Source organism: Vigna unguiculata, chromosome 5 (genome assembly GCF_037176805.1).
Source record: "Vigna unguiculata cultivar grain cowpea cultivar isolate G323 ecotype 2 chromosome 5, ASM3717680v1, whole genome shotgun sequence".
Lineage (NCBI taxonomy): Eukaryota > Viridiplantae > Streptophyta > Magnoliopsida > Fabales > Fabaceae > Vigna > Vigna unguiculata.
Window position 1 is genome coordinate 21,758,560 of NC_140796.1, and position 12,162 is coordinate 21,770,721.

A 12,162-nucleotide genomic window follows, 5' to 3' on the forward strand; every position below is an offset into this window, starting at 1 on the left:
ATTGTTATTTAAAGAATTTTTTGTACGAATTGGGTTAGGAAAATGTTTTCACTGTAAAGTAGTATATGTTTTTTTAAAAATATTCATAAAAAATTAGATATATAATTCTGGGAAGAACCAAATAATGGTGGCACAATTTAAGGTTTTAATTTTAGTATTATGAAATTTTGCTCCTCTCAAAATAAATTGACTACGGACTTCTATTCTATTATTTGTTAGTAAGATGGTATACATTTTGTTGGAATGTTCCTTCCAAGTACCGGGACTCATTAAATTATTATGTATTTGGTTGGATACTTTTTATTTTTGCTTCTACTACATTTTATTTGTATTATGTAAAGAATTGGATTTACAATTGTTGGTTATGATTAGAAACCCATTTACTCATAGGTCCAGTAGCATTTATAATTTTTTTTTGTTAATTTTCTTTTTACCAATTCTAATATAGCATATACTTTTGAAAAAAAAAAAAAGCATACAAAAATTAGATATACAGTTCTAGGAAGTACCAAATAAATAATGGTGGGACAATTTAGGGTTTTAATTTTAGTACTATAAAATTTTGCAACTCAAAATAAACTAGATATCGATCTCTATATATTTTACTAATAAGGGTGGCTATGGATTGTACTTTTTAAAATCCAATCCAATCCCGATTTAATAAAATAGATTGAATTAATAATTTAAATCTATTTTAACTAGATCAATTAGATTTAGATCAATTAGATCAATTATTTTTTAAGCAAAAATCACCTACATTAATAACCTAACCTTTAACAAACCATTATTACTCATCTTTAGTGTTCTAAAATTACCATAAATGTAAGGTGTGAAGAACTCATTCTTCGGTGTAACGTATAATGTAAAATCATCATCAATAATCTACATGCTCTCATTAGATTCATAGTCACAAAAAGAACAATAGTACCTCATCTAACATTAGTAGTAACACAATCATCATCATCATTCTTTTTTTGTTTACCTTTTTTGTCTTTGTTCACCTTTTCCCTTTTAAACAATATTTTTTTTATTGTGACCTATTTTATTACAATAATGAAACTCCACATTCTTATATCTTAACTTAGACTTTCTCCTACTTTTCTCTCTACTACCCTTTAGTTCCTTTTTCTGACTCCTTTACTTTTTGTGACAAGCACCTCACACTGAGATGAACAACCATGTGTCTTATTTCTCATCTCTTCATTAAGAGCATCGCTCTTTACCATCTAGAAAGAAACAATGTCATTATGGGTTGATTTTTTAATTGAAATTTGAAATATCTTCCAATACTCTATTAGAGTATTCAGTAACCATAGTTCCAAAACTTCATCATCAAAATTGATATCCATTCCTAATAGTTGATCTAAGAGCTCTTGAAATTTATTTAAAGGGTCTAAAATGGAAAAAACTCTCCTTGTACCTCAAATTCATCAAACAATTCAACAAATATAATTTATTATTGCCTAACTTAGAAGCATACAAAAACTCAATCTTCTCCCACAGAGTTCTAACATGTGTTTCATTAACAATGTGATTATAAACATTGTCTCCTACATATTATTGAATAAAACCACATACCTATTGGTGTTCGAATTCCCATTCTTCTTTAAACATAAAATACAACTTTTGTATAGCAAAGACGGGAAGATGCAATTTCTTAAAAAATAAAGAGTCTTTCGTAATGCCATTCCATAAATAATAATTTATACATTTCAAAGAAACCATTTTTGTATTTGCCTCAATCTCTTAAGCAAGTAAATATAGCTTCAAACCAAAAAGCTTTAATGCCACTAATGGGTCTATTGCGATGGGAGAATTCATTGGGGGAGACAATACCAATGAAACCTGAGTCCAACCAATATAAAGGATTAACACCACTTCCAACTCAAAACCTTAAGAGAATGAGTTTATGGGTCTTCATCCTTATACGATGCTCAACTTTCTCATTTTTACACAATGTGGGATTTACACTCACACTTGAATTCCCAACAAGTAGCCATCTCGAAAAACACATTAGTGGTATCAAAGTCGATGATAATTCTTTGTGTCTGACATATATGAGTACAATATGGTCCTTGTATATCAAAAGTCTGACAAAGGGTCCAGGTAAACATGTTAAGATAAGCAATGGTACGAAAAGAGTACTTGTTGTTGAGAATACTTCCGCTCAAAGATAAGTGTAACAATATGGAACGAACACATCCTTGAATGGAAGATTGTTCAATTGATTATTCAAATCATTTTAGAATCACAATTTCGTGTAGTAACATCAAACTAAACTTCTTTTGAGTAATACAAGACCTACTATATCTAACTTTTTAAACATGCATAATTATTTGATATTAGTAAAATAAAGAATGTGCAAAACAATTTTTGAAAAATATTACTGCCACGATATTCACTATATTCTTTATGTGCAAAACAATTTTTGAAAAATATTACTGCCACGATATTCACTATATTCTTTATATACCTGTATATAAAAGGATATCTCTTTTGGTATCCACGTTTTCTTTCCAGTTTTACCTTTTAAATAAAAGTTTTCTAAATTAAAATCATTATTTTATCAATTTTACCCTTACTTTTTTTTTAATTTAATAGATTTTCTCAATTAGACCATTTTTTAAAACTTAATAATTTTTTACTTAAAAAGTTACGTACAATAATAATTATAATGACTATTAATTTTATAATTATAATAATAAAATATTATTATTATTAATTTTACTATTTTTTACTATCATAAAAAAATAATACTTGTAAAACCTATTTCTTTTACTATATGTGTGCTTAGTTAAAAGAAAAGGGCAAAAGCCAGCACCTTCTCCCAAACCCTTCAACTTCCTTACCATCCTTTTCCTCTCAATTTTTCTCTACTTCTCAGCCATTATTCTACCCTTTCTATCTGTTTTTCTCATCCCATAACAACTTATTGTTTCTCTCTTCTTGAATTAGAGGTTGGGTTTAAAGTTGTTGTAGAGTCCTCCTCAGAATTGATCGAACGTCTTCCCACTATGTGTAAGTCGAAAAACTCCAAACCCTCGTCTCCTTTCTTTTGTTTCCAGTTTCGGGGTCTGGGTTTCATTTTGGGTGTGAGTAGAGTCTCATTACCTCTCCTAGTGCTCTTATGTTTCTGTTTCTTAGGTTGTGGTGCTCCTTCCACTTAGGACTTTCTCCTCATCTAGTTTAGTATCAATTCGAGGTAAGAAGCTATGTCCTTTTTTTTTAGATTTCGAAATAAATTGTTTATTCTCGTATTTGATTGCATCATAATGTGTTGGCTCTATAGGTGTATTGAATTGAAGTGGTTTGGTTGTTCTTAGTTTGGGGATTTTTGGTGTTGCATGTTGAGAGTATGTAAAAATCTGTTATTCTAGCTTAAGCGGGAATTTCTAGCTTAAGAGAGATAAGTCTCGCCCAAACGAGAAAAATCTATCTTTAGCAAGAATAACAAAATTCCATTTTCCTCTCTGTTCAAGTTTTAACTTAAGCGATAATTTCTAACTTAAGCGATAATAGTTAGAGAAAGTTACGATTCTTAATTATTAGAATCAATACCAGAGATATTATGTCAATAATATTATCCCAATATCCCTGATATTATACCTGTGTATTATTTCTCATGTGTGCAGTCATCATTATCAATTATTTCCTATTTATTGTATTCAATGATGGCTTTATTATAAAGATTATGATTGTACTATATTGTGTTTATATAAACACAACAACTACAACATTTCTCCATTTTATCTTTCTTGGTATCAGAACTCTTAAACTTGAAGGCTCTCGATCCAATCATGTCTTTCGCAGCCAACACAAATCACAAAAATGACCTACCTATAACTGTTTCTGTCAAGTTGGACAAAGATAATTATCTCTTATGGAAGTCCCTAGTTCTTCCATTGATAAGAGGTTGCAAACTAGATGGCTACATACTAGAAATAAAAGAATGTCCAAAACCGTTTGTCATTGCAAGGGACAAAACTAAAAAAACCAATCATAACCATGAAGAGTGGATTGCACAAGATCAAGGTCTCCTAGGGTGGCTAAGAAATTCAATGGCCATTGATATTGTAACATAGTTGCTGCATTGTGAAACCTCTAAGGAACTTTGGGATGAAGCCCAAAGCCTAGCAGGTGCACACACAAAATCAAGCACAATCTACCTCAAATCAGAATTTCACAACACTCACAAAGGAGAAATGAAGATGGATCAATATCTTCTCAAAATGAAGAAATTTGCTGATACATTAAAGCTGGCAGGATCACCAATCTTCATCTTAGATTTGATGATTCAAACGCTGAATGGACTGGATGTTGATTACAATCCGGTGGTGGTCAAATTATCTGATCAAATCAAACTTAGTTGGGTTGATCTACAAGCCCAACTATTGGCTTTTGAAAGCAGAATAAAACAGTTGAACAATTTCAATAATCTTTTAATGAATACTGCAGCAAACCTTGCAACCAAAACTAATTTCAAAAGCAAACAATCTGGGACACAAGGTAATTGGAGGGGCTTTAACTTTAAAGGAGGTAAAGGAAGAGGTAAATCTAAACCAATATGTCATGTATGTAACAAGATCGAACACATAGCAGTGAATTGTTTTTATCGCTATGATAAGTCATACACAGGTTCAAATCATAATGCTGAAAATAACAAGAGAGAAAATCATAGTGCTTTCATAGCTTCCCCCTATGAATGGTACCTTGATAGTGGAGCTAACAATCATGTGACCCATCAAAATGAGAAACTTAAAGATCTCAATGAAAACAATGGTACACTACAAAAAAATTGATAATTAGTGGAGGTTTTTATTTCAATTTGCGAGGACTTTTACCCTCCGCAAATCAATTTGTGGGGGTTTTCTAAACCTCTACAGTTAGAGTTGCCACAACCTATTTGTGGAGGTTTTTGTTAACCCTTGGTATCCAAGTTATATTGCAGAAGTTGTTTTGTGGAGGGTTTTAACCTCTTCTATTGGTGACTATTATTTTGTGGAGGTTTGAAACCTCCTTTATTTGCAACTATTTTATAATTATCCACTTGCATTTATAATTTCTTAATTTAATTATTTTTTATAATAAAAAATAAATAAAAATAAAAAAATTTATAAATTACACAAAAATTAACCAAAATTAATTTCATTATCATTTAAGATAAAGTACATTCATTGAAAATTACAATATAAATATAAAAAATACATAATGTTGAAAAAGAATATTTAAGAGACAAATCTTATTATAATCATCGAACTCTCTAAAATGTGCCAGTCTTTGAATGCGTTCCATCTCATATATTGCCAACTTCTCACTACTTCTTGATCCATTTCTCTCTAAAATGTGCTAGTCTTCTTATATTTAATCAAAAACATTAAAACATAACAAGTTGGCACCCTTAGTTGTCATGTAGATGTTAAAAATGAGAACAAAAGCCCTTTTTTATTCTCTTAAAAGCAATTTTGTCATCAAGTTAATTATTAATAATTTAAAGTTTGCCTCATGCTAAATAAATAATAAATGACGCAAATGTCCACTATATAACCTTTTAATACAGTTCAGCAAAAATAATGAAATAAAAATATACCAAATGTTTGGAGTGTATGGATAAGAAAGAAGAGAGATAGAAAAAAAACTAGAAAAGAACAAAGAATTCAATATAAAATAGTGGTTCTTTCTTCTTTTCAAGTCATATATGGAGTATAATTTATCTGCTTCTGATTATCTCATTGTCCCAATTTCAAAGGCCAATACTCCACTTACCAGCTCCTAAAAAAGTCACAAATTTCCTATGCATGCCCTAATCTATGAAAGCTAGAAAAATACCAAATTTCAGTAGCTTTGTGAATAATAAACATCAACCTCCATCAAGTTACTGAAATTCTACCACACCAAAGAGAAAAGTTACTGAATTTCTACTTTAGATCCAACATTTGATTTTTAACTCAATTCAAATTTGAAATATTGTACATAATGTTATAGCCAAGTGATGACATAATCCATATTTTTAACCTACTAGAGCTTCATCATCCAACATCTCAACTACAGGAGCATACTGCAAAGTGAACCAGTAAGATCCATGAACAAATAAACATTACACAGAAAAAAGCATCATACACAACACAAAGCAAAGTAACTGAGATAGATTCATATAATGACCTCATCATTTTCCTCAAAATATATCCCATCAACAGCACTGCCAAGTTGAAACTCCCACCCTAGACTGCTCTCCAACAGCTGCTTAAATTTCCTTGTCTACAAGAACAAGGAGATTACACTTTCCTCTTCAAAAATAATCAAATACATATGCATTGTACCTAGCAAGCAGCAAATGATGCAAGTCTTTGTGGTGATGGCATAAATGTATGGAATTCCCTCACTTCCAGCATAATCATTCAAATGTAGTCATGAAAAGAATTGCACAATGAGTCTTGCATAATCTCATAAAATCTCCACTGATAAAAGATATTAAAAGAAGAGAAAAGGTTGTTGCAAATAGATATAATTAGTATTATGGTAACAAAGAGAGAGAAAAAAATATTAGTGAATGAATAGGATTTAAGAATACCTTCTAGACAGCCAAAATCTCAAAGTTTGCATGCTGAGAACAATTGCGGAAGTAGACAATTATATGGTCAAGGTTATTCGGTGTGTCAATGAAATGAAGAGGACTTGTCAATGAAATTCTCCCCTTGTAATACCTTATAATGTAGAAGCTACAAAACTTAAAGCCGAAAAAAAAGTCTTATTGATAACAATATTATATAATTAGATAGAAGAATGGTTAAACATAAGATTAAAACATAATACACAAGTTAAAGATAGAGATTATTATTCATGTGTTAATAAAATTGATGGCTGATTTCCCAATGGCGCTAAGAGTAATTAAATAGTCTGTTGGAAATAATACATACCGTTCAAAGTATAAATAAAGCACTCAGCCACCAAAATCAACAATACTAATAATAATGCCATGAAGAACAATGTCTAATCATATAGGCAGTGCTCGCGTGTGTACTTTTCATGTGTATATTCCTATATATAAAGTTAATAAACTATTTTATCAAACTTGCATCAATCCTATTACAAGTTAATAAACTATTTTAATATATGCATGCCACTTCCAAAAGACAAGTTTATTTTCCACTCATAATCATAGCAAACTCTTTCAATTTGCCTCAATTCCACTCATATAAAACGCACTGGAATATAAAGAAGGTTGTACTTACCCAGGTATAAAGCAACGTTTCCTGGATCTGGCTTGAGTTGGGCCTTGAACGTCCTTCACGATGCATTGTTCAAATAAACTCAATTAGTAATGTGTGTTCATAAACTAGTAAGATAGATAACATCATAACAATTTCCAAACAACGTATAAGTTTAAACAAGGGTCAGTCACTTTGGGTTCATTTTGAAGAATGCTACACCAAAGGGATTTAAAATACCATAAGAAGACAACCAGCTCTTGGATACCATTTGACCGTAGACCACCAAAGGGATCTAAACCTGCATATTCAAAATAATATTCAAATTACGGAGGTTATAAACCTCTTATGAAAACAGTTAAAAGTCTTGATCATTTTAGTGTTTAGACGATTCAAAGGAACTATCTTAAATAATATTAATTCGGAGATGGTTTTTATAACCTCCACAAATAAACCTTCACTAAATGATAATTTTTTTGTAGTGGTAGGACTTCTTCTCTCTTAGTTAGTGTAAGACCCGAGAAAATTAGATAATTAATTAAATAATTATTTAATAAATACGGGTAATGGATGCCTTTAAGGCATTTAATGTGGAGTGCTTTAATGTGAAAAAGTACTAGCTCAAATGGTTGCGAGTACTTTGATTGTGTTAGAGGACTTGGATTCGAGTCCTATCTATGCCAATTATGTGATGTTTGCTTTATTATTTTTTTATATATAATATGTGAGGGCCAGGTAGGTGATAATGTAATACTATATTTGTGTTCGTTATCACAAAGTGTTAATTGGTTTGTTGGTTGTGGTTTGACCTTGTATTGTGAGGGTATGGGTTCGAATCCCAGTAACCTAACTTCAACTCTCTTTTTGCTACTAAATAGTGGATTATGGTATGAATGTGGAAGGGTGGAGGAAACCTAGTAGAAGAGACAGCAAAAGGGGAGGAAGGGTTAGGGGAGCTCTTTTGCATACCTTTGATGAATTGTTAGAGATTCTAGTGTAATTTGTAATTGGCAATGAATTATGTAACTTTACCACACTATTTTCGTGCTAATATGCTGTGAATTGTGATGTGTGATTGTTTGTGGTATGTGACTAAACCTTTGTATGAATATATGAGAATACTGGAGTTTTTGGTACTGTATGATTTTTATGGGTAATTGCATTGTTTGGGAGCCAAATGTTAAGGTCTGAAATAGGTTTGTAATATTGGAATGATGAAAGGGAGTTGTTACCATGTTTGTATGGAGTTTTGGCATGATGTGCGTGTTTTGGGTGCGTGAAACAGTGAGATAATCTGATAGACTCGCTCAAGCGAGCCAGGCTCGCCTAGGCGTGAGTTGTAGAGTCAGGATTGTGTTTTTGCACGAGCTACTCGCTTAGGCGAAATGCCAAGGTTTTGGACGACCTGTTGTTTCGCTCAGGCGAGACTTTCTCGCCTCAACGAGAAAACGAAGAGGTGAGACTGTGTTTGGGATGTCTCGCACAGGTGAGGGGATCAAGGTTTTGAGCGACAAAGTAGCTCGCCTAGGCGATAGGTTATCGCTTAAGCGAGACCTCTCGTGAAATTTTGCGTCTTGCTTAACTCGCCGCCTGGGCGAGAGTTTGAGGGTTGGGCGAAGTGTGAGCTCGCCCAGGCGAGGAGAGACTCGCTTAAGCGAGCCCTCGCAGGTAAACCAGTTTAGCTCGCTTAGGCGAGGAAGCTTAGCCTAAGCGAGACAAGCCTTGTCGCTTAAGTTAAGGCTCCTAGCCCAAGTGTGTTTAGTGCAGTTTGGGTGTGTTGTTTGTACTCACTACTGAAACGTGGATCAAGAGATGTTGTTACATGAGTGGGTAGGTTCATGGATGGTGTTTAACATGTGATGGTATGAGCGGAGAGGTTCATACTCAATTCCTCTCCTATGGGGATACGAGCGAGGTAGGTTCGTATGTTACGTGCTCATAGTTAAGAGATGTTGTGTGCGGGGAGGTACGTAGTCGGTGGATCATATGTGTTGGACTACGGGCGGGCAGGTCCGTAGAGTAGGACTACGAGCGAGGAGGTTCGTGGAGGCAGGACCACGAGCGGGCAGGTTCGTGTGAGCATCATGAATCCTGAGTCCATGGCTAACTTTGCTGAGTAAATTGGAGGTTTAAGAGTTGTGGGGCACTAAGGATTTGAATAGGGTTAAATGTTGAGTATATAATTGGGTGTTTATGTTTTATATTATGTATGTAATATATGTTTTATATTCTTTTGAGCTCACCCTTTCTGTTTGTGTATGGCGATGATTTTGTAATTCGTTACACGAGAGCATATGATGTTACAAGTGATGCCGAGGGTGCACATGCGACGGAGTGAGGGCTAGCTGGGATAGAGCTAGGATTTTATTAGTGCTTCCAAAGTGTTATTGGAACTTGTAAAGACTTGGGATTTTAATTACTTTTAAAATTTTTTCGCATTTAATCTTAAACTTATGTAGTTTCCGAGTATGTGTTTTAATAAGTTTGAGACGCTTGTTTTCCTTATATATTTATTTAATATAAATCAAGTAATATTCATTAGGGATGTTACATTTGGTGTCAGAGCAACGTTTTGATTTGTCTGGGGGAAAATGGGGAGTGAGTTGACCACTTCTTGTTTGTGAATTTGATTGTATGTATTGAATTATTTTAGCAATTTATTACTTGTAATTGAATTTTTCTAGCTATTTAATGTTAACAGCTGAACAATGTGGCGTGCACAAGCAATGGCAAACTGGAGACGTAGGAATACCGCAGGGACTGATGAGATAGCTAATGTGATCCATAGGATGGTGGACGCAATGCAACCAGTAGCAGCTCAGCCTAGGGCGATGGTTCCACTGGTTAGACTTGTGACTATGGAGAACTTCATGCGTCACAAGTTCGGCGAAATTCACTGGGAAAGCCACCCCAGATGAGGCGGACGCGTGGTTACGGGAGTGTGAGAAGATCTTCCGGGTGATAGAGTGTACGGAGGCACAAAAGCTCACCTTCGCCACCTTTATGTTGGTGATTGAGGCGGAGTATTGGTGGATAGGGATGCAACAACAGATGCTGAACAGGGAGGAGGAGGTGACTTGGACCAACTTTAAGATGAGATTCCTGGAGAAATACTTCCCAGATAGCGCCAAACATGAGCGCGAGGCCGAGTTCCTCACCTTACAGCAGGGGGACTTATCGGTGCAGGCCTATGTAGAGGGGTTTGAGTATCTCTCAAGGTTCTACTCACAGGCAGTGACTGAAGAATGGCACTGCAGGAAGTTTGAAGGTGGTCTCAAACATGAACTGAGGCGTTTTATTGTACCACTGAGGGTATGTGAGTTTCCGGTTTTGGTCGAGTAGGCCAAAAGTATGGAACAACTAAAGATGGGGCCCAATCGCGTCAGCCGCACACAAATGAGCAACACTGAGGGCAGACAACAGAAGAAGCCCTACAGTAGACCAGCAACATCCTCACAGAAACTAAGGTGTTATAAATGTGGAAGAGAGCACCTTAGGAGAGACTGCACTAGACCAGCTAGTAGTGGGGGCAGTAGCATGAGCACTCGCAAGTGCTATGCTTGTGACCATCCAAGACATTTTTCCAACAAATGTCCTAATAAGAAGACCACACCAGGAGCACAGTCTCAGCCACCTTCGTCTGATAGGCCGAGAGCAGTAGGTCGGGTTTCTGCCATGACCACCACTAAGGCCTCCCGGTCAGGTAATCTTATCTTGGACTACTGGTTGTTATTTGATAACAGTGTTTTGGTGCTTTTTGATTCATTTGCTTCGCACTCCTTTATATCTCATGATTGTGTGAAGAGACTGGGACTGTCTACTCGTGATCTGGGATGCGAGTTGATAGTTTTGACACCAACGTTTGGACAAGTTTCAACTAATTCAGCCTATGTTGGATGTTTGATGGAGGTAGAGGATAGACGCTTCAAGGTGAACCTCGTTTGCTTGCCCTTGAAGGGATTAGAAGTTATACTGGGAATGGACTGACTATCTAATAACCACGTGGTGATTGACTGTGGACGGCACATAATTGTATTTCCAGAAACTGAGGGGTTAGAATTGGTGACCTCACACGAGGCCGAAAAAGAGATGAAGCAAGGATCTACTTGTTTTGTGTTAGTGGCCCAAGAGAAGAAGATAAGCACTAAAAAGCAGATTAGTCGAATACTAGTGGTAGATGAATATGCCAACGTATTTCCAGACGAGATACCTGAGTTGCCACCCAGTAGGGATATAAACTTCTCAATTGATCTAATCCCTGGAGCGGGTCCAGTGTCAGCAGCTCCATACAGAATGACACCGGCAGAATTAGTAGAGTTGAAAAAGCAAATCGAGGATTTGCTAGAGAAGAAATTCATTCGACCAAGTGCATCACCATGGGGAGCTCCAGTAGTGAAGAAGAAGGATGAAAGTTCTCGGCTTTGTGTGGATTACCGACAGTTGAACAAACTAACAATAAAGAACAAGTATCTATTGCAGAGGATCGATGACTTGCTCGATCAGCTGAGAGGGGCAGGTGTGTTCTCTAAGATCGACATAAGGTCTGGATATCATCAGATTTTGGTCAAGCTACAAGATGTTCAGAAGATAGCTTTTCGGTTGAGGTATGGGCATTATGAATATGTTGTGATGCCCTTCGGAGTGACTAATGCCCTAGCTATCTTTATGGATTATATGAATCAAATTTTTCGCCCCTATCTGGATAAATTTGTGGTTGTGTTTATAGATGACATCCTCATCTACTCTCAGACCAAGGAGGAGCATGCAGGTCACTTGAGAATTGTACTAGAAGTGCTGAGAGGTCATCAACTCTATGACAAACTGTCCAAATGTGAATTCTGGTTAGAAGAGGTACAGTTTTTGGGGCACATTATCTCTTCACAGGGTATTGTAGTACACCTGAGCAAGATTGAGGCTGTGTTGAAGTGGGAGAGACCTCAGACCACAACAGAAGTCA

At 35.3% G+C, this 12,162-nt stretch overlaps 1 protein-coding gene and 1 pseudogene across 1 annotated transcript; both read left to right on the top strand.

The window, feature by feature from the left end:
- Positions 1-3,797: 3,797 nt before the first annotated feature.
- On the top strand, positions 3,798-10,547 carry LOC146886230 (uncharacterized; annotated as a pseudogene).
- Positions 10,548-10,571: 24 nt separating this feature from the next.
- On the top strand, positions 10,572-11,192 carry LOC114184481 (uncharacterized). The gene has a single exon (XM_028071788.1). It carries the CDS (start codon positions 10,572-10,574, stop codon positions 11,190-11,192), a length of 621 nt encoding a protein of 206 aa, XP_027927589.1.
- The last annotated feature ends 970 nt before the right edge of the window (positions 11,193-12,162 follow it).

Excerpts from the sequence above, each read along its gene's own strand:
- LOC114184481 (XM_028071788.1), top strand. The coding sequence starts at position 10,572 with ATGGGGCCCAATCGCGTCAGCCGCACACAAATGAGCAACACTGAGGGC.